This window comes from Perca fluviatilis, chromosome 6 (genome assembly GCF_010015445.1).
Source record: "Perca fluviatilis chromosome 6, GENO_Pfluv_1.0, whole genome shotgun sequence".
Classification (NCBI taxonomy): domain Eukaryota; kingdom Metazoa; phylum Chordata; class Actinopteri; order Perciformes; family Percidae; genus Perca; species Perca fluviatilis.
Window position 1 is genome coordinate 41,902,738 of NC_053117.1, and position 23,139 is coordinate 41,925,876.

A 23,139-nucleotide genomic window follows, 5' to 3' on the forward strand; every position below is an offset into this window, starting at 1 on the left:
ACTATGAAAGCCCAGAAATCTGCGTAGGAAGGTTATTTGGGGGAGAGGATGGGTCAAACAACACAAGACATTCACCCAGGAGAGGGTTAACCCTAACCCTTCTTCTTTACCTAAACCCAACTGTCCCGTTCTTCTTTACGTAAACCCAACTGTCCTGTTCTTTTTTATCTAAACCCAACTGTCCTGTTCTTCTTTATCTAAACCCAACTGTCCTGTTCTTCTTTACCTAAACCCAACTGTCCTGTTCTTTTATACCTAAATTACCTGATCCGTTCTTATACCCAAACCCAACTGTCCTGTTCTTTTTATACCTAAACCCAACTGTCCCGTTCTTCTTTACCTAAACCCAACTGTCCTGTTCTTCTTTATCTAAACCCAACTGTCCTGTTCTTCTTTACCTAAACCCAACTGTCCTGTTCTTCTTTACCTAAACCCAACTGTCCCGTTCTTCTTTACCTAAACCCAACTGTCCCGTTCTTCTTTATCTAAACCCAACTGTCCCGTTCTTCTTTACCTAAACCCAACTGTCCCGTTCTTCTTTACCTAAACCCAACTGTCCTGTTCTTCTTTACCTAAACCCAACTGTCCTGTTCTTCTTTACCTAAACCCAACTGTCCTGTTCTTCTTTACCTAAACCCAACTGTCCGTTCTTCTTTACCTAAACCCAACTGTCCTGTTCTTCTTTTCCTAAACTCAAACTGTCCTGTTCTTCTTTATCTAAACCCAACTGTCCCGTTCTTCTTTACCTAAACCCAACTGTCCCGTTCTTCTTTTCCTAAACCCAACTGTCCCATTCTTCTTTATCTAAACCCAACTGTCCCGTTCTTCTTTACCTAAACCCAACCGTCCCGTTCTTCTATCCCACATGCCATGGAAACGTAAGCTAAAACAGCGGTTATAGGGCTAAAAATACCAATAATAGCACAGCTGTATCCAGCTTCTCTGCTGCAGCCCGACAAGCAGAAAGAATCGTGCTGTGATAATGAAAGATGCTTCCCATTGAAATACATTAGTTTAAAAAACGTGCTCAACATCACGAAAAAAACGAGATAAACGTGACTGTGTACACGAATCAATTGATTAAATTAAATTACGTGAACATTTCACGAACTGCCATGAGACTGGGTTGGTCCAGCGGTGGAATGTAACTAAGTACATTTACTCCAGTACTGCAGTAAATAATCTAAATACTGCCTGTTTCTCTGCGTCCTGTAGGTGGACTCTAAGTTTCTGGTGGGTCTGGGCGGGATTCTGGTGGTGGGCTGTTCTGTTCTGGCCTCCATGGGTTTCTACTCCTGGATCGGCATCCCGTCCTCGCTGGTTATTCTGCAGGTCGTGCCTTTCCTGGTGCTCGCCGTCGGAGCCGACAACATCTTCATCTTCGTTCTGGAGTACCAGGTGTGTATGGATGTCACCCATGAATGTATGATGAACAGACCCAAACAGAATCGTGCGGCTCTTCTAAACTTTCCAAATGTTATCGGGCCGAATGGATTGAATTCTGACAGTGAAACAAGCCATTTTTTTTTTCTACCCAATACCGATTTCCATACCCGAACTTGCGTATCGGCCGATCCCAAGTACCGTTAAACCCTTTTTAAACCATTACGTGTCATTTAGCTGACACTTTAATCCAAAGCAACTTACAATTGCTATATATGTCAGAGGTCTGATGCCTCTGGAGCAATTAGGGGTTACGGCCTCCTACACACTGCCTGCGTTGCGTGTCCGTTTTGATTTCGGCTCCCATCTTAACAGGTTAGAGCTTACACACTGCATGCATGACACGCTCGAGCCACGGCAAAAATGCGTGCATGCTAGAAATAGGACCGACGCCTATTTTTCACGCCACACATGAGCATGTTGGAAGCGTTTCCAGGCAAAATAGAATAGGAAAAGATGTTTATATGTCATTTAGACACAAATACATTTAATAAATGACATGTTGATGTTTGAAAGTCTCGAGGTTTTGACATAAATGCAACTTTGTCTTTGCTGTAATCAGATCAGTATATATTTATGTTTTTGGGAAACATACATGTGTACAGACAAGGCTAGCAGCAGCAGCGCCGCGTCAGACAGGTTTCTGGTGTGCAAAGACATAGAAAACGCCACGCTCACGCCACGCAGCCAGTGTGCAGGAGGCCAAAGTGCCTTGCTTAGGGACACATTGGTTGATGTATCGCAGTGGGAATTGAACCCAGATCTCCCACACCAAAGGCATGTGTTAGATCCACTGCGCCACCCCCACACTATGTAAAACATGAACAAACACAACGCCATAAAACGTTTATTTTTGTCTAGTTTGACAGTCAGTCATAACGGAAAAAGAACACAAATAACCTACTTCAAAGTAGTTTTTTTTCAGGTATAAGTTGCGTGGTATCGAATCGATTTGTACACTCACGTACTCGCAGATATCGACAACAGCATTTTAAGCTTTCTGATACTGGTATGGAAACGAAGCAACTCTAATTGTCAATCAATCAAAAAATAAACGTTTCCACCGATTTCAAATGTTCTCCATGTAAATCTGAGGGAGAAGTCTTTTTGGGCCAGAGGGTATCACATTACGGACCTGGAAGTTGTAATTTGACTGTATGTATGTACTGTACTGTATCTATCTGTAAATTGAACTGTATGTTCAATTTGCTTGAAAACTTAGAGCACTTCTTGGCGGCCTGATGTAACCGTACTCGTCAGTCCCTCCAGAAAAACGTGATCATGCGATCTCATAATTCGTCACACTTTCACCGCATAAATTGCCGATTTCCGCGCAAAATATGCAGGGCTTGCATGATTTCATAATCCCCGCATTTTCGTTGCAAAAAAGTCCCATAATATATCTACGCAGAAAGTTTAAAAATGTTGCATTTACTTCACACAAGAGCAGCCATTTTCCCCTGTTGCCATCATCGAAAAGCAGGGTGATGGGGGATCACTTTTTTTTCTCTTTTTCATCAAACCGCAGTTTTTGCAAATTCCCACAATTTCATCACATAAAACTGCATAAATATCATATAGAGCATATTCCATCCATTTTCCAATCCTCATAATCAAGGATTTTTGCCCACAACAATCACAAAACAACTACGCATTTTTCTGGAAGGACTGACTCGTTCCTTTTGTTTGCAGAGAGACGTGCGGAGGCCCGGAGAGAAGAGAGAGGAACACATTGGTCGTGTACTTGGAAACGTAGCTCCCAGCATGCTCCTGTGCAGTCTCTCCGAGTCCATCTGCTTCTTTCTAGGTAGGAACTTTTGCAAACATTACACAAGCAAAGTGCAGCAGGTACACTGACATATCAGCTAGTATATAAGAGCTGAGCTGTCATTCAGTCTTTGTTTTTGGTTTGTAGCTGCACAGGTTTTTGCAGGCAGGTTTTTGGCTCATAAAACACAGGGAAACAGGTGTTGATGTCCTGAAGAAGTTAAGGAGAAAACACAAGACTTTCACCCAGAAAACAGGTGTTCATGTCCTGAAGAACTAAAGGAGAAAACACAAGACTTTCACCCAGGAAACAGGTGTTCATGTCCTGGAAGAAGTTAAGGAGAAAACACAAGACTTCCACCAGGAAACAGGTGTTCATGTCCTGGAAGAAGTTAAGGAGAAAACACAAGACTTTCACCCAGGAAACAGGGTTCATGTCCTGGAGAAGTTAAGGAGAAAACACAAGACTTTCACCCAGGAAACAGGTGTTCATGTCCTGGAAGAAGTTAAGGAGAAAACACAAGACTTTCACCCAGGAAACAGGTGTTCATGTCCTGAAGAAGTTAAGGAGAAAACACAAGACTTTCACCCAGGAAACAGGTGTTCATGTCCTGGAGAAGTTAAGGAGAAAACACAAGACTTTCACCCAGGAAACAGGTGTTCATGTCCTGAAGAAGATAAGGAGAAAACACAAGACTTTCACCCAGGAAACAGGGTTCATGTCCCGGGAGTGTTTTAACCTAACCCATGATCTTTTTTCTCTACCTGTGTGTGTGTTCTGCCCCCCCCCACAGGCGCCCTGTCCACCATGCCAGCAGTGCGCTCCTTTGCTCTGTACGCTGCTCTGGCCGTGCTCATGGACTTCATCCTCCAGATGACAGCCTTTGTGGCGCTGCTGTCGCTGGACGCCCGTCGCCAAGACAACAACCGCTGTGAGCTGGCGTGCTGCGTCACCGTGTCGACCCCGCGGTCCAACGAACCAAACGAGGGCTTCCTGCTGCCCTTCATGAGAAAATACTACGCCCCAGTTCTGCTGCACAGCTACACCAGGATCATAGTGGTAAACATACATGAGACATTCAACCTGGACCCTGTTTTCCCATGTTTTTGCATCTAAGTGACTGATGGGAACTAACACTAAAAGTTCTGTTGTTGCTGCTGACAGACTCAGATTATTACTCTAAGTGTCTGACAACATTATGGGATGGATCCCTACAGAGATAGACCTTTTAGTTAAAGAGTAAGATCCTTTTAGTTTAACATGAAACAGCCCCGAAATCACCATCACCAAACTCCACCAGACTCCATGTAAATAATCAGGACTTTTAGCGTGTATAGAGCCAGCATATCTCCACCAGACTCCATGTAAATAATCAGGACTTTTAGCGTGTATAGAGCCAGCATATCTCCACCAGACTCCATGTAAATAATCAGGACTTTTAGCGTGTATAGAGCCAGCACATCTCCACCAGACTCCATGTAAATAATCAGGACTTTTAGCGTGTATAGAGCCAGCATATCTCCACCAGACTCCATGTAAATAATCAGGACTTTTAGCGTGTATAGAGCCAGCATATCTCCACCAGACTCCATGTAAATAATCAGGACTTTTAGCGTGTATAGAGCCAGCATATCTCCACCAGACTCCATGTAAATAATCAGGACTTTTAGCGTGTATAGAGCCAGCATATCTCCACCAGACTCCATGTAAATAATCAGGACTTTTAGCGTGTATAGAGCCAGCATATCTCCACATGTAAATGGGTGAATTAAGGGTTTATTTCAACCAAACCAGAGTGGTGATTGTTGGAACAGTGGAAAGATGAACTAAGACGGCTTTTGGTAGTTTTATTTAGTTTCTGTCCACTTTGAATGAAGTGTGTTTTACGATAATAAAAGTCCTGATTATTTACATGGAGTCTGGTGGAGTTTGGTGATGGTGATTTCAGGGCTGTTTCATGTTAAAGTAAAAGGATCTTACTCTTTAACTAAAAGGTCTTTCTCTGTAGGGATCCTTTCCATAATGTTGTCACACACCTAGATTAATAATCGGAGTCTGTCAGCGGCAACAACACAAGTTTTAGTGGACTCTGACTGCTACTAAACATCTGTTTATCTCGTTTAATACTGGACCGATTTCAAAGACTGTTGTTCCCATCAGTCCCTCAGACACATAAACATATTAACTAGGTACAGGTCCTATAGGTGGCTTATAATCCTACCCAGAGACCCTCTAACTGTCTTCTCTATCAGATGGTGGTCTTCATCTTCATGCTGTGTGGATCTGTGTTCCTGATGTTTAACGTGACCGTGGGTCTGGATCAGGAGCTGGCTATGCCTCAGGTCAGCCCTACTTCTACATACATATAATATAATATATGAAGGTCTCAGGTCAGCTCTACTTCTACATAAATATAATATAATATATGAAGGTCTCAGGTCAGCTCTGCTTCTACATAAATATAATATAATATAATATATAAAGGTCTCAGGTCAGCTCTACTTCTACATACATATAATATAATATATGAAGGTCTCAGGTCAGCTCTACTTCTACATAAATATAATATAATATATAAAGGTCTCAGGTCAGCTCTACTTCTACATACATATAATATAATATATGAAGATCTCAGGTCAGCTCTACTTCTACATAAATATAATATAATATATGAAGATCTCAGGTCAGCTCTACTTCTACATAAATATAATATAATATAATATATAAAGGTCTCAGGTCAGCTTTACTTCTACATATAATATAATATATATAACGGCCTCAGGTCAGCTCTACTTCTACATAAATATAATATAATATAATATATAAATGTCTCAGGTCAGCTCTACTTTTACATAAATATAATATAATATATAAATGTCTCAGGTCAGCTCTACTTTTACATAAATATAATATAATATATAAAGGCCTCAGATCAGCTCTACTTCTACATAAATATAATATAATATATAAAGGTCTCAGGTCAGCTCTACTTCTACATAAATATAATATATAAACGCCTCAATGACGTGACGCCTACATATTCAACTGTTTAGTATATATATATATATATATATATATATATATATATATTTATATATACCTACCACCATGACACAAACTCTCATAGAGCACCTTACTTGCCCTATCATCCTGTTTATGATGTATGTTGTGTGTGATGTCTGTAAGGTACTGGGACCTTTAATTTCCCCTTGGGGATCAATAAAGTATCTATCTATCTCTCCCTCTCTCTCTATCTATCTCTCTATCTATCTATCTATCTATCTATCTATCTATCTATCTATCTATCTATCTATCTATCTATCTATCTATCTATCTATCTATCTATCTATCGTCCCAAATAGAAAGCACAGCCTGCTCACTGCTCTCCCAACGTAACCTGACAAACATTGTTCTGATTTCTCTGCAGGGCTCCTACATGTTGGACTATTTCCACTATCTCTACAAGTACTTTGAAGTGGGAGTCCCTGTTTATTTTGTGACTAAAAGAGGCTTCAACTTCACCACCGTGGAAGGCATGAACGCAGTCTGCTCCAGCACGGGCTGCGATCAGTTCTCACTAACCCAGAAGATCCAGTACGCCACCAACCACCCTGAACTGTGAGTTCCTTAATTGTCATAATCTGGACACAAGAACGTCTCATAAAGTCTTTCAGACGCGACTTTTGTACCTTAACCTGGACCCTGTTTTCCCATGTTGTTTGTGTCTAAGTGACTGATGGGAACAACAATCTTTGACATTGTACCAGTATTAAGCAAGAAAACAAGCTGCAATGTTAAAGTTAATGGACAAATCTTCACATAGCATCCACTAAAAGTTCTGTTGTTGCCGCAGACAGACTCAGATTATTAGTATGATTATTTACATGGAGTCTGGTGGAAATATGCTGGCTCTATACACGCTAAAAGTCCTGATTATTTACATGGAGTCTGGTGGAGATATGCTGGCTCTATACACGCTAAAAGTCCTGATTATTTACATGGAGTCTGGTGGAGATATGCTGGCTCTATACACGCTAAAAGTCCTGATTATTTACATGGAGTCTGGTGGGTTTGGTGATGGGGATTTTGGGGCTGTTTCAACAGCTTGTTTCGCCACATATCTTTCTTAATCCTGGAGCAATTTCAAAGATTGTTGTTTCTATCAGTCATTTGGATACGAAAACATTGTAAAACATGGTCCAGTTTGAAAAATGTCGACTTTATCCTTTAAAAAACATGTTTTTTTTGCCTAAGCTGATAGAGCCGGTTCCTCTGCTCGGTTCAGTGTTTTTCTGTTTGGCCTTCAGATTATTATTTCTCATTGACAGATCCTTGAACCTGCTGATATCGTTGTAGCAACCGCTAACATACTAACCAATCAGACGAGTTAATGATGAACTGGGTTGCATGAGTCGTCGATAACGGGCCTGGCGTAGAGAGCAAACACCCAATACTTCCCTGTTAATCACCGGCTGCTTACGAACACGCTGATTAATAGGAGCAATAAAACCTTATCCTGCAGGATAGTATATGTCTTTATCAGCTATAGAGGACTCAAAGGGGTCGGGACAGTTAGGGGGATTTTAATTTACAACACACATTTCCTGGAGATAAGGATTATATATCGTTAGCATTATCGGTTGCTTTCTGGCACACAGCCGAGTTCTTCTCAGAGTTACAGTATCGTACGGAAGTCAAAGATTTAAGACTAAAACTAAATCTACTCAAATCTAAAAAGCTTTCTGGGAGAGTTTAGTTTTTGTGTTGGGGTTTTTTCTCCTCTGTTTCCCCCACCTTTGGGGACAATATGTCTGACTCCAATAAAAGACCTATATACCCCCTCGCATTCGTTAAATGGGTATTACATTGCTGCTAAGGAAGAGCCAAATAGAGGATAAGATGAAGTCAAATACATTTGTTTAATTAGTCAAGCATCAGAGTTTCCCTAGCACCAGACAAAAATCTGGAGCCGGTCCACATATCTCTAGAGCAGGGGGGGTCAAACTCATTTTCCCAGAGGGCCTCACTGGAAAAATCACACCAAGGGCCATACATGTATAGAGTTTATTGACGTACTTTTGTTACTGCATGTCACTTTTTTTTTAACATTTTGGTAGCTTTTTTCCTCATTTTTGTTGTGACTTTTTTGTGGCTTTCTCAGACATTTGTCACCTTTCTATAAATTTGTTGCTTTTTACGACATTTTTGTTGACATGAAGCCCTACAAAAGTCATCAAAAGAGTTCCTTAGAATTTAGCAAATTATAAATTATATACAAAACAATTATACTTTTTTTTAACAACAACCAGTTTCTCAGCCTGAATATGAAAACTCTCTCTCTGCTTCTGGGGGAATTTCTGAGTCTCAAAGTCGGCAAATCTGCCCAAATTCTGCTTTGCATGTCAGGTAATTGCAGTCTAAAAAAGACTTTCCTGTGTTTTTGGTGTGGAGCAAAACTAGGTGGGCCAAAATTTATTGTGAACCCAAATTGATAATACGTTGACACATGTGGTCTAGACTGTCAGACCTTTCTGAGCCCCGATCTAGTCTTCCCCTCATCTCTTATCCTTTCTTTCTTGGGCCCCCTCTTCTTCTCCAGCATATCTTCACACAACACAGGGTCGAGGCCTCTGTGTTATGTCTCGTCCTCATTTGCTGTCACGCGAAGCGCTACATTCTGTTCCTGTTTCCCTTGTTATTATTACTCAATGTACTTTGCTGGCGACTCATGACCTTTAACTACTCTACAGTTATGGCTTAAGCTAAACCTTCTGTGCGTCAGAGTTTCCTTTGTTCGGGGAATGCAGATCTGTCTCGCCCGGAGAACTTGTAATCACCGTGTCTATGACAGAACGCCACTCAGTGCAATAAGCATACCCCAAAACACGCTTGGTCTCTTATGGAAACCTTTTACATTCTTATTATATTTATCTGCAAATAGTAAGAACATTATTCTACACTTGTTTAGACTTAGACTTCACTTTCTTGATTCTTTTGGGATGACTCCCACAAGGAAATTAGATTTCCAGCAGCAGTTTTCAGCAGCTTACAAAAACACAAAGAAGTATAAAAAATACCGTATAGAAAATACAGTAAAACATGAACAATAACAATGAACTTTTAGCTAAATATAGAAGTAAACAAAAAGTAAATAAACAGTAAAAAACAATAAATTATAGATAAATAAAGACATCTTTCTGATGTTTGTTTTTTTCTTTTTCAGACATTTTTGACACTTTTTTGTGTTTTTCCGCCATCTTTGTCACTTTAAAACGTTTTTTGTCGTTTTTTTTGGTCGGCTCTGTGCGTTGCTATGTTTACTGTACACAAACCAACCCGCCGACAGTTTGCAAACTGTCTGCAGACGCGATAAGAAGGAGAAACACAGCTACTTTTAAACTTTTAAATCAAAGACTTGGATATCAACACGGTTTTTGGATATAAGGCGACCTTTTTCTAGAAGCTGGTTGAAGGAACGAAAGAGAGACGCTTTGTTCACACGCTGCAACACGCTGGAAACATCCTGTTAACACGGCTAAATATAAACGGGAATATTAGAGCATTATTCTCTTTCATTAGCCATGTAAACAGCTTAGAGGAAGGTTGTCTTTTTCAGAATATTACCAGAATATGATGTGCATGTATACGTAGTCAATGAGAGGAATCAAATCACATCCATACAGGGGTTTTTTTTCGGAATAATGGCAAAAACTGTAATATAATGTGTATGTAAAGGTAGTGAGTGTCTTCTGTGTTCTTCCATTAACCCCTGCTGATGTGATGATGTGTAGATCCTACTTGGCTATTCCTGCTAACTCCTGGGTGGACGATTTCATCGACTGGCTGAACCCCGGATCCAGATGTTGTCGTCTCTACACCACCCTCGATTCAAATAACGGAAAGTTTTGTCCTGCGAGCGAACGTAAGAATCACCACATTAAAACTATTCTGTTTGCAAATGGCTTTCCCTGAAGTCATTTAAGGCCCTTAAACACTTCTCAGTTTTATCCGAACCAAAGTTACAGGTGTGATATATAAATAGAGGGTGACGCGGGAATCAACCATCCCATCCCGAGCCCACGAAAATACTCCCGTCTTACCCCGATCACGTGACTGCCGCCCCCCAAAAAATCCTGTCCTGCAAAATCTCGAGAGAAAGACTCCTGAATCTTGTCCCCCTCCCATTTCTTTCACCATGTTATCTAAAGTTCTCAGACTCTGTTGCCCCCCTGTAGCATGTTTGGTTAATTGCAATCAAATCACTGAGGTTGCCTCGGAAATTTAGGCTACACTATATGCATTACCTGCAGGCCTAGGTAACATGCATTACCTGCAGGCCTATGTAACATACATTACCTGCAGGCCTAGGTAACATGCGTTACCTGCAGGCTTAGGTAACATGCATTACCTGTAGGTCTAGGTAACATGCATTACCTACAGGCCTATAGGTAACATGCATTACCTGCAGGCCTATAGGTAACATGCATTACCTGCAGGCCTATAGGTAACATGCATTACCTGCAGGCCTATAGGTAACATGCATTACCTGCAGACCTATGGGTAACATGCATTGCCTACAGGCCTAGGTAATATGCATTACCTGCAGGTCTAGGTAAAATGCATTACCTGCAGGCCTAGGTAACATGCATTACCTGCAGGCCTAGGTAATATGCATTACCTGCAGGTCTAGGTAAAATGCATTACCTGCAGGCCTAGGTAACATGCATTACTTGCAGGCCTAGGTAACATGCATTACCTGCAGGTCTAGGTAAAATGCATTACCTGCAGGCCTAGGTAACATGCATTACCTGCAGACCTAGGTAAAATGCATTACCTGCAGACCTATAGGTAACATGCATTACCTGCAGGCCTAGGTAACATGCATTACCTGCAGACCTAGGTAAAATGCATTACCTGCAGACCTATAGGTAAAATGCATTACCTGCAGGTCTAGGTAAAATGCATTACCTGCAGGCCTAGGTAACATGCATTACCTGCAGGTCTAGGTAAAATGCATTACCTGCAGACCTATAGGTAACATGCATTACCTGCAGGTCTAGGTAAAATGCATTACCTGCAGACCTATAGGTAACATGCATTACCTGCAGGCCTAGGCCATTTCATTACGTAATTCTTAACGGAGATCTTCTCACAGCTCCTGAAAATGGATTGAGGGGTCCTTCGATGACACTTGCAATTGCAACAGCTTCTTTCCAGAATCCATTTTGCCGACTCTAGTCTCTCGGTGTAGTCGCTGACGCTGATTGATTGGCTTGTGAACAGGGCAGCTGCTTTGTCGTAGCCAATCAACCAACGTATTGTGAGTTGTAAGTGGTTCTCTTTTCTAAAACGAAATGCCTCGCAATCTTTGGGCGCAGTCACCGTATTGCAGCGTAATTTTTTTATTTTATCTCCGTCGCACTCCCGTTGATTTCTATGCTCTATTCCATCCCTAACACGTTACCAACAGTGAAATGTACTCCCGTACCGCAATTTTACTCCCGTGGGTCACGGTAGCTCCCCCAGACCAAACAGCCAACATTTGGTACGACGGAAAAGAGGTAGTCTTGGTACAGGATCAAACTGAACCATGGTCCAGTTCATTTCCAGTGTGAAAGCATTTTGTTTAGATGGTTCGGACTTTCAGAACAGCTCTGCGGTCTGACTAGTCCACACAGCATTCCTGGATGGGAGAAAAACGTGCTCTGGTTTATTGGCATTTCTTTAAACCAATCACAATCGTCTTGGGCGGGCTAAGCTCCGGACGGAGCCACGGTGCCTCTGCTAAATAGTCTCAGGAAGGAACTTGTTTTGGTGGAACATGTGGACGTTCAAAAGTAGTTTTAGGCCTGGATCACACTACAGGAGTTTTAAAATCCTAATCGATTTTGAAATCTGGTTGCAGCACACACTTGAGGAGAATCTTTGCAGATTTTCTTCCCTCAAATCTTAAACATGCTCACACTACAAGATTTGAAAATAGTGGGGCATCACACACTACAAGATATTCTTAAGATTATCTTGCCAGATTTAGCACCTCACGTGACGCGATCTCACGGGGAAGCGCATGTAAACAAAATGGATACTGTGTCACGGCAACTTGCTGTAGTCACATACACTGTTTCCTCTCTAAATTCAGCTGAACTAATATCATTAAATATTAGTAATATTATTCAAACAAACTATGTGCAATGCATCTTTTGTTAGACCTGAATGTAGCAGATGATCATTGACCTAGATCTAATGTTTACATTTGCTAGCTAGTGCGCTAGCAACTTTGTACACTCACCCAGTACGGTCCAAATCTGAAGCGATCTGTCCCCAGCTCTTCTCTTTCTCATTCCCATTATGATATTCTTTTGATGAGACATTAAACAGCCACTCGTGCTGTTGCCACATCTCCACCATCCTTTCTTCCAACTCAGTTGTCCACCGTTGATCCGTACTGCAGCTGCTTTCACGGACATTTTCAAAAGTTTCCATCACTTCTGTCTCCTTGCAGACCTGTCTCTCATTGGCTATTGTGGAAGTACTGACGTAATCATAGTCGTTTCACGCCCGATTATAATCCTAGATATCCAACATGTTTGATATTATCGGGGCGGCCCCGATGTGTCTGCGAGCAGATCAGGAAGTGCAAGATTCAATCTGTGAACGCCTCACATTACCAGATAATCTGCACCGAACATCGGAACCAATCGAGGTCCTCGACAAGATTTTTTCTCAGATTCTCGGGAGGGGTAAATCGGGCATAAATCGGCCTAAAACTCCTGTAGTGTGAGCCAGGCATTAGTCGTGCAACAGAAAACTCAGATTGGACAGATAGTCTAGCTAGCTGTCTGGATTTACCCTGCAGAGATCTGAGGAGAAGTTAACCATAGTCCTCACAAATCCACCGGAGGTTAGAACGCCAACACAGAGACAAAAGGAGGGACATCCAGTGGAATTTACTCTCGCCGAAGTGACATCACACTGCTGTCAGACGCACGTCCATTTACACAACAATCAATGTCAAAGTACAGGAAGACGGCGCAGCCCGCATACATGACAACAATAGGACGCAAGTACGTCATGTGAAGTTCTTTAGTTCACTCGCATAATTGCAAAACGTGAAACCAAACGAAAACTTAACGAACGTATCAAAACATGAACATTCAGGTGTGAGAGATGGTCATTCCTACACTTCTATGCTTCCACAGTCTTAAATATATTGTTTTTGTTTCATGACCTGTCATATTTTTATGATATGATTCACCAAATCCAGATTTTTGGGGTTCAGCCGAATCCTGAATCCCCTGGTTGAGATTGTGCTGCCTACTCCTCCCATCCTCAGTCCATGAACCCAGTAAACACATGAATGAAGTAAACAGGGACTGTCCTTCCTTTGCCGTACCTGAAGTTGCTGCATTCTGGCTGCTGTCTGGAGATTCCTTCATGCACAACTCGTATTCTTTCGGATGTTTCAGACCAGATGTTGTAACAGCAGCCATGTTGTGTATAGTTTAGGGTCCTCGCCACCACCAGACCAATCAGCATTGAACAGATTGAACATGTAGCTGGACTTGAATGGTCTTCTTTTGACTGAAAGTTCTGCCAAACAACACTTGTTCTGCTCACCAGTTCCATGTCCACTTCCTCACAGCTTACTGCTCACCAGATCCATGTCCACTTCCTCACAGCCTACTGCTCACCAGATCCATGTCCACTTTCTCACAGCCTGCTGCATTGAACGCTCCACCTACGTAAACACCTTCCCATAATCAACGGTGCCGTCACTACGGCGACCAGCGTAGCGTGCCGAGTGCAAGCGTAGGTTCCCTGGGAACAAATTCTAAGGTTCAGCAGAAACCCAACCCCGTCAAAAAGCTCAATATTCAGCCCAATCTGAAGCCCAATCCTGAATTCGGTGCATCCCTGATGTTTATGCATATGTAAAGCACTGTGTCTGAAGACAAATCTTTATATTAACACACCTACTCTGCTTCGCTCTCTCAACAGCTGACTTCCGATGTTTCCGAAAGTGTATGCCGTTTCCTTCAGACGGCGTCCTCAGGCCAAGTACGGAAAAATTCAACCACTTCCTCCCTGACTTCCTGGGGAACAGGCCGGACCTGCAGTGCCCCAAAGGGTGCGTACCGTACGGTAGCAGCACGTGACATGTGCAAACAGCAAGATATCACAACACAAAACAACATTCTCACTGTGTGATGTCTCTGTTGTGTATTAACAGCGGTCTCGGCGCCTACGACACAGCTGTCGTACGAGATGAGAGCGGAGAAATTATAGGTAAGTCCTCTCCAAGCTAGTCTCACATGTCCAGCTCTATCTCCACAGCGCTGCAGAGGAAGGTCTGGCTACACCACAGATGCATTCTGGGACTGGGATAGGAGAAAAAAACACAATACACACACAAATACACACACAAATACACAATACACACACAAATACACACACAAATACACAATACACACACAAATACACAATACACACAAATACACAATCCACACAGAAATACACAATCCACACAGAAATACACAAAACACACAGAAATACACACAGAAATACACACAGAAATACACAATACACACAGAAATACACAATACACACAAAAATACACACAGAAATACACAGCAATACAGAATACACACAAATACACACAAAAATACACACATAAATACACACACAAATACACACACAAATACACAATACACACACAAATAGACACACAAATACACAATACACACACAAATACACAATACACACGGAAATACACACAGAAATACACACAGAAATACACAATACACACAGAAATACACAATACACAAACAAATACACAATACACACGGAAATACACACAGAAATACACACAGAAATACACAATACACACAAATACACACAGAAATATTGATTTTGGCCACAACTTAACATTTCCTGCTAATTATGACAAAACTTCACACAAAAGTCTAACAGGATAAAATGAAGTGATGGCATTTTATATCCAAAAGGTCAACTTCATTATAGTCTCCCAGTGCCAGCTCTATCTCCACAGCGCTGCAGAGGAAGGTCTGGCTACACCACAGATGCATTCTGGGATAGGAGACTAAACTCTCTGGGTTGTTTGCGTTTCTTTAAACCAATCACAACGGTCTTGGGTGGCGCTGAACGACGGTGCCTCTGCTAAATAGTCTCAGGAAGGAACTTGTTTTGGTGGAACATTCACACCCCGCAAAAGAAAACTCCTCATCCAATATTAAATGAAGTTAACTGTTGACACAATACAGTAACGTGAGATATTTAAATTAGCTGATACATGGTTAAACCTCATTGGCTCTTACCAGTGTATCTCTGTGTGTACTTCGTCCACAGCAATCCCACCAATCAGTCCCAAAACCTCCCAGTTAGAGAGGACATGACCTAAACCAGACTGATGTCATGAAGTGCCGTATGTATGACACGCCAATTCGTATGTCATTATTGGCGTGTTATCAAGATGCATAATCACTTTTTAGCATGTGTATCAACGCCATTTGGCCTCCATTGACTTACATTACCTTGTGATTGCGTGTGAATTTCCGCCGTAGAGAGTAGTATGAAAGGGCGAAAATCTGCGTAGGGAGGTTGGTTGGGAGGGGGGGGTCACGTTTCCTAAACCCAACCTTAGCTTTCTTCTCGCGATAACACGCCAAGTGGCGTGTATGTTTACGTCCACTGTATACAGCGTAGACATCTATGCGGACAGCTCAAAATGCGTACAGATAACACGCCACTTAGCTTTAGAAAGTGGCCGTGTATGTTTATGTGAAGTCATGATGTCATGTTGCCTAAACATCCATCCATCCATCCATCTTCGTCCGCTTATCCGGTGTCGGGTCGCGGGGGGAGCAGCTCCAGCAGGGGACCCCAAAACTTCCCTTTCCCGAGCAACATTAACCAGCTCCGACTGGGGGATCCCGAGGCGTTCCCAGGCCAGGTTGGAGATATAATCCCTCCACCTAGTCCTGGGTCTTCCCCGAGGCCTCCTCCCAGCTGGACGTGCCTGGAACACCTCCCTAGGGAGGCGCCCAGGGGGCATCCTTACCAGATGCCCGAACCACCTCAACTGGCTCCTTTTCGGCGCCAGGAGTACGGTTCCAGAACCGAGACCGTGCGTAGAGGTAAGCCCCACCAGATCTAACCGGTAGCGCTCCACCTCCCGCACCAGTTCCGGCTCTCCCCCACAGAGAGGTGACGTTCCACGTCCCCAGAGCCAGCGTCTGCTGCCCGGGTCTGGTCCGTCGAGGCCCCTGACCTTCACTGCCACCCATGTGGCAGCGCACCCGACCCCAGCGGTTCCTCCCACAGGTGGTGGGCCCATGGGCTGGAGAGATGGGAGCCACGTAGCTTGTTCGGGCTGTGCCCGGCCGGGCTCCGTGGCAAACCCGGCCACCAGGCGCTCGCCGACGAGCCCGCCGTCTGGGCCTGGCTCCAGACGGGGGTCCCGGGCTTCCTCCGGGCAGGGTCACTCCATTTCTACCTTGTTTTTCCATTGGGGTTTTTGAACCATTCTTTGTCTGGCCCCTCACCTGAGACCACTTTGCCTTGGGAGACCCTACCAGGAGCACAAAGCTCCAGACAACACAGCCCTCAGGTTCACAGAGACACACAAACCTCTCCACCACGATAAGGTGATGGTTCAAGGAGAGGGTTGCCTAAACATATTCTTCATAAATCTTAACAATCGTTCCCTGAAAGAACCGAGCAACCTGCCTCGTTGTATCGTCCACATCTTCTTCATAACTTGGTATTTTCAGCGTGTAGCTCGCTAGCTAAATGTACTTGTGTTGATCCGGACCAGGGGTGTCAACCTCAATGACACTGAGGGCCACACTGGAAATGAGGATCACAATAAGGGCCAGACACGTTGAGTTTATTGACATGCTTTTATTTAGCGAAAAAAAAGTCAATTAACTTTGTATTATTGCATGTCTCATATAGCTTTCTCCCGTACAGTTCGGTCAACATAAATCCCTAAAAAAGTCAGCAAAAGAGTTTCTTAGCCATCGTAGAATTTAGCTGCCACCCAGCCGACTCACAGCAACCTAGCCTGGTCAAGCTTCATTCACAGCTCATTTCCAAAGGGGCGTCACCAACGGATGCCGCTCAAATGCCTCTGGGCGCAATTGGATAGTCCTTCAACCAATCAGAGCAACGATCTGGGTGACGTAGCAGCGACAGGCTTCGTATGATCATTTAAACCAGTTTTATGACGAGGTTGCTGTGGATGGAAAAATCTGACATTTCTGGGCAAACTTTGCCCGCCAGCTTTCAAAAAGAAAATCTGGTACTTCAGTCACATCCACAGAAAACTACACACACACACACATCCACAGCAGACCTGAAACGGCACGTTGGACTAAAGCACCATATGGACAAAAGGAACTATGAACTAAGTTCATTTTTGGAACTGTGAACTTTGTTCGAAATTTTGAAGTATGAACTATGAACTGAATTAGTTCATTTTAAAATGTGTGAACTGAACTTTGAACTAATTTGTGTAGAAAGTGAACTTTCCCAACACTGGGCCTCACAAACCACTAGTGGTCCACGGACCACAGTTTGGGAATGACTGATCTGGACTATCTCCGAGCAGGCAGAGGTCTTGATAATATCAATAAGTGAACTTGTCGTCCCTGTGTTTCAGCGTCTCGCTTCATGGCGTACCACACGCCTCTCACCAACTCTCAGGAGTTCACGGCCGCGCTGCTGAAGGCCAGAGAGCTCGCACTCAACATCACCAAGACCATGAGGAGTATATCCGGCACCTCGCCGGACTTCGAAGTCTTCCCTTACACGTATGTACTTTCATTTATGAAATGAAATCTTTCTTTCAAACGATTTTAACCCTTGTGTTGTCTTCCTGTCGACCGTGCACCTGTCGTCCTCCAACAACATTAACTCCTGCTCTGTTTTGCCTTTTTATAAAGTATAAAATACATTGTCACCCAAATCTATTGTGGGTTAGGGTTAGCTTCTAGCCAATTTATTACCAATAGTTTTACACTTATTTTTTATTTTTTTATTTATGGTCAATAAACCACATTTACTGAACATGAAATTATACCTTATTTTGGAGTAAAACAGGCAGAAATTATGAATTATTTTCACTATAGTGAAGATCAGATGAATATATGTTGATGGATTATCACCAGGGTTGCAGTGCTAATACGGCACTGGTGCCTTAACAACCGGTATCTATGGGACCGAATAGTAACGAGGATTTTCGGCAACCGAAACATCGCTGCATGTGATGCTAGTTAGCATAATACACCTGACAGCAGGTAACGTTAGCCTACCGTTAGCTAGCAGCTGGATTAAACATGGTTAAAATGCTGACAGCTAACTTTAAACAGTGTGACTGTATTTCACTGGAGAGGATTCAAACACCGAGATGTAACAGTCTGCAGCTGCTGTTGTTGGAAAAACAACAGACGGTGCGTTCGCTTGAAACTCGCCAGCCTCGTTGTGCATTCAAAGGTATTGTAAAATACCCTTTTTCCATCTAGTGGTCGTTTTTGTCGTTTAACAGCAATTTACTGGTGAAATAAGCTATTATTTATAGACATTATTATTATTATTAATAAATCATTTAATTTTGACCATATGGCCTTAGCAATGAACAAGCCATTCTTTAATGTCGCCGACTGTCTTTTTTATATATATACATATTTTAAAAAAATCTTTTTAAAAGTATCGTTTTAGCACCGATATCGTAAAAAACCCAAACGATACCCAACCCTAATAATCACAGACTTCTGAAAACATTTTATTATTTTGAACGGCAGAACATATTTCTGATAAAGAAACTTTGAAAACGAGTCAAATTTGACCCGAAGACAACACAAGGGTTAAAATAAATTAAGAAAAGTAGAACAGCCTTACCGCCAGTTTTTACTGTAGACAAGTGCATTTAGTAAAATTTTAAATACTACAAAAATACTGCTTCAATTTACATCTTACTCTATAAAGCTATTAAAAAAATGTCACTTTATTTTTTAACATTAATGTGAGTTCCCCCAGCCTGCCTATTGCCCCATTTAAACGTACGTGGTTATTTTTACAAACGGAGACATTTCCCTTCGTTTGAGCCCTCCGTTTACACGCAAACGGAGAATTCGCCTCTGAAAACGAGTCTTTCGAAAAACTTTAGGCAGCCGAGAGAGAGAGTAAGAGGAAGTGATTGGTTGCTGTTGTTGCTATTTTGGGGATTCTGATTGGCTAACGTGGGCTTGAGCTTCTCGTTACACCGCCACCTACAGGTCTGGCGTGCTCTTGGCTGCATTGACGGCATATATAATATACATATATATATATATATATATATACAGTACAGGCCAAAAGTTTGGACACACCTTCTCATTCAATGTGTTTCCTTTATTTTCATGACTTTTTACATTGTAGATTCTCACTGAAGGCATCAAAACTATGAATGAACACATATGGAATTATGTACTTAACAAAAAAGTGTGAAATAACTGAAAACATGTCTTATATTTTAGATTCTTCAAAGTAGCCACCCTTTGCTTTTTTGATAACTCTGCAAACCCTTGGTGTTCTCTCAATGAGCTTCATGAGGTAGTCACCTGAAATGGTTTTACCTTCACAGGTGTGCTTTGTCAGGGTTAATTAGTGGAATTATTTCCCTTATTAATAAAAAAGCAAAGGGTGGCTACTTTGAGGAATCTAAAATTAAGACATGTTTTCAATTATTTCACACCGCACTTGTTAAGTACATAATTCCATATGTGTTCATTCATAGTTTCGATGCCTTCAGTGAGAATCTACAATGTAAATAGTCATGAAAATAAAGAAACACATTGAATGAGAAGGTGTGTCCAAACTTTTGGCCTGTACTGTGTATGTGTGTGTATATATATATATATATATATATATATATATATATACACACGGGTACATGTAAACGAAAACTTTTCTGAAAACTGACAGCTGTGCACGATGTTATTTTTGAAAACGGAGAGGTTGAAATGTCTTATGAAAATAGCCAGCCATGTGTAAATGTAGAATATGATAACTAACATATTTTCCCTCCTTCATCTTCTTCTTCTTCCAGGATAACGAATGTGTTTTACGAGCAGTACCTGACCATCGTGCCGGAGGGCCTCTTCAACATCTCCCTGTGTCTGCTGCCGACCTTCGTGGTGTGCTGCCTGCTGCTGGGTCTGGACCTGCGGTCCGGTCTGCTCAACCTGCTCACCATCATCATGATCATCGTGGACACCGTGGGCGTCATGACGCTGTGGGGCATCCACTACAACGCCGTGGCGCTCATCAACCTGGTCACGGTGAGAACACGGCTCCCATGTCGGCCTTTAAAGAGTACGGTGCAAATAAGTGTTCGCAACTCATAAAACAATACACAACTTAATGCCGAGCGAAGATCACAGGGGGGGCGCAAGTCTTTGGTTTGAGGTTGAAGTAAAAAAAATATATTTGCACACGTTAAACAAATTATGATAATACACTAGAATATATAATGTGTACAAAAGTTGTAGGCAGGCTACTTAGAAGGCCAAACCTCCGGGACCTCTTAACCTGGGTTAACCTGGGACCCTCTTAACCTGGAACCCTTGCTGTCATCAGGTCAGCTGCTAGCTGCTAGCTGTTAGCTGCTAGCTGTTAGCTGCTAGCTGCTAGTTGCTATCATCCTCGTTTTTCCTGCCGCCATGGCATCACTATTTTATGAATGAAACATGGTGGAGAAATGTAACAGTGATGATAACTGCTCTGTATCAAAAAAGAAAGTAAGGCTCTATCTCGAGAGTTACCTCAACTTTGGTTTCGGGGCTCAGCTTTTCTTAGACATGAGTAGGGGGGACGCCAAGGAAAAAAGGTTGGGAACCACTGGTACGCAACCGGTTCCTATGCAACTGGTAGGAATCAGACCAGATTAGAACGCAAATGTGTCGACTGAAATATTTTCCCTCTTTCGCTCCGAAACGGACGTAAAAATATCCCCCTTTCTCTGTAGTCTACCGTTAGCTAGCTACCGTAAATGTAGGCTATACTTTTAAAATGCCATATTTTCCCTCTGGGAAAGTACTTTAAAATGCTATTGTATTGTTAAATTAAAAATAATTTTCAATTTAAAAAAACTCTGTAAAAGAGCCTTTCTTTGATGTCATTTTTCAGTTTTTCAAGAATCGGTTTAGGAATCGGAATTGTTTAAAAAGTACCGGTTTGGCATCGGAATCGTAAAAATCCAAACGGTACCCAACCCTTCCTGTATCTGTGTCTCTGTGTCAGTGATTTGCGGCCCTTTGCTTTGCTCCCCTTTCATGTCTTCATCTGTCCTGTGAAAGTTAAGACCTAAAAATGCCCCAAAAAATAATCTTTAAAGAAGCACTTAACTGCCCGATCTTACAAAATACAGACATTTCTTAAAATATAACTTTTTTCTCAAAATATTGTCACTTTTTTTCTCTGAAATGTTCGACTTTACTTTGCTTTTTTCCCCTAAAATATGATTTTTTTTACATCGTAAGGAGGCACTCCGTCCGATCTTACAGATTACAGACAACACCAAAGTGCCTTGCACCCCAAATGTTGAAAGTCCCGGGCCGCTAAAAATCATCAGTTGACCTTTCTTATTTAAAACTTTAGTCTCTTTAGTCTCTTCATGCAAGTGAAATACTAAACTGCTGAATGTTCCTTTGTCCTGTAGACCAGCGGTTCTCAATCTTATTTCAATAATGTACCCCATGTGAATTGTGTTTTTAAGCCATGTACTCAGGGGGTCAGGGGGGACCAGCGATAGATTTATTAAACAACATGTAACTGAAAAACATTTAAATATTAATGAAGATAGGCAACAAAAACGTAAAAATTTAGGTGGAAGATAGTATTAACAACTTAGAAAGAGCGACAAAACAATAGGTCCAAAGGAGGTGACAAAAACTTCAACAAACTTGGAGAAAAAAAGAAGAGAGAAAAGAGGAAGGAAGGAAGGAAGGAAGGAAGGAAGGGAGGAAGGAGGGAAGGGAGGAAGGAAGGAGGGAAGGAAGGGAGGAAGGAAGGAAGGAAGGAGGGAAGGAAGGAAGGAAGGAAGGAAGGAAGGTAAGAACAGGTTGAAAATAGTGACAAAAACCTTAAAAACAGCGACAAAAACGTAGAGAAAGGCGCTCACGTACCCCCTACAGTCCTCCAGAGTACCCCTAGGGGGACAAGTACCCCCTGCAGTCCTCCAGAGTACCCCTAGGGGGACACGTACCCCCTGCAGTCCCCCAGAGTACCCCTAGGGGGACACGTACCCCCTGCAGTCTTCCAGAGTACCCCTAGGGGGACACGTACCCCCATTTGAGAAACACTGGTGTAGCCAATCTGTGATATTAAAGAAGACATGAATAATCATCTCTTCCTATATTAAAGAAGACATGAATAACCATCTCTTCCTATATTAAAGAAGACACGAATAACCATCTCTTCCTATATTAAAGAAGACATGAATAACCATCTCTTCCTATATTAAAGAAGACATTAATAACCATCTCTTCCTATATTAAAGAAGACATGATTAACCCATCTCTTCCTATATTAAAGACATATACCCATCTCTCCTATATTAAAGGACATGAATAACCATCTCTTCCTATATTAAGAGACATGATAACCATCTCTTCCTATATTAAAGAAGACATGAATAACCATCTCTTCCTATATTAAAGAAGACATGAATAACCATCTCTTCCTATATTAAAGAAGACATTAATGACCCATCTCTTCCTATATTAAAAAAGACATGAATAACCATCTCTTCCTATATTAAAGAAGACATGATTAACCCATCTCTTCCTATATTAAAGACATGAATAACCCATCTCTTCCTATATTAAAGAAGACATGAATAACCATCTCTTCCTATATTAAAGAAGACA

At 42.0% G+C, this 23,139-nt stretch overlaps 1 protein-coding gene across 1 annotated transcript in view; it reads left to right on the top strand.

Moving 5' to 3' along the window:
- The window catches only part of npc1l1 (NPC1-like 1), a 42,858-nt gene that overhangs the window by 13,399 nt on the left and 6,320 nt on the right, over positions 1–23,139 (top strand). Inside the window, exons 9-18 of the mRNA XM_039802450.1 lie at positions 1,216–1,398; positions 3,136–3,250; positions 4,005–4,270; positions 5,464–5,553; positions 6,639–6,829; positions 10,003–10,133; positions 14,210–14,339; positions 14,442–14,497; positions 17,892–18,042; positions 20,319–20,550. Of these exons, the coding sequence (XP_039658384.1) occupies positions 1,216–1,398; positions 3,136–3,250; positions 4,005–4,270; positions 5,464–5,553; positions 6,639–6,829; positions 10,003–10,133; positions 14,210–14,339; positions 14,442–14,497; positions 17,892–18,042; positions 20,319–20,550 (1,545 nt within the window). The remainder of the gene's footprint in view (positions 1–1,215; positions 1,399–3,135; positions 3,251–4,004; positions 4,271–5,463; positions 5,554–6,638; positions 6,830–10,002; positions 10,134–14,209; positions 14,340–14,441; positions 14,498–17,891; positions 18,043–20,318; positions 20,551–23,139) is intronic.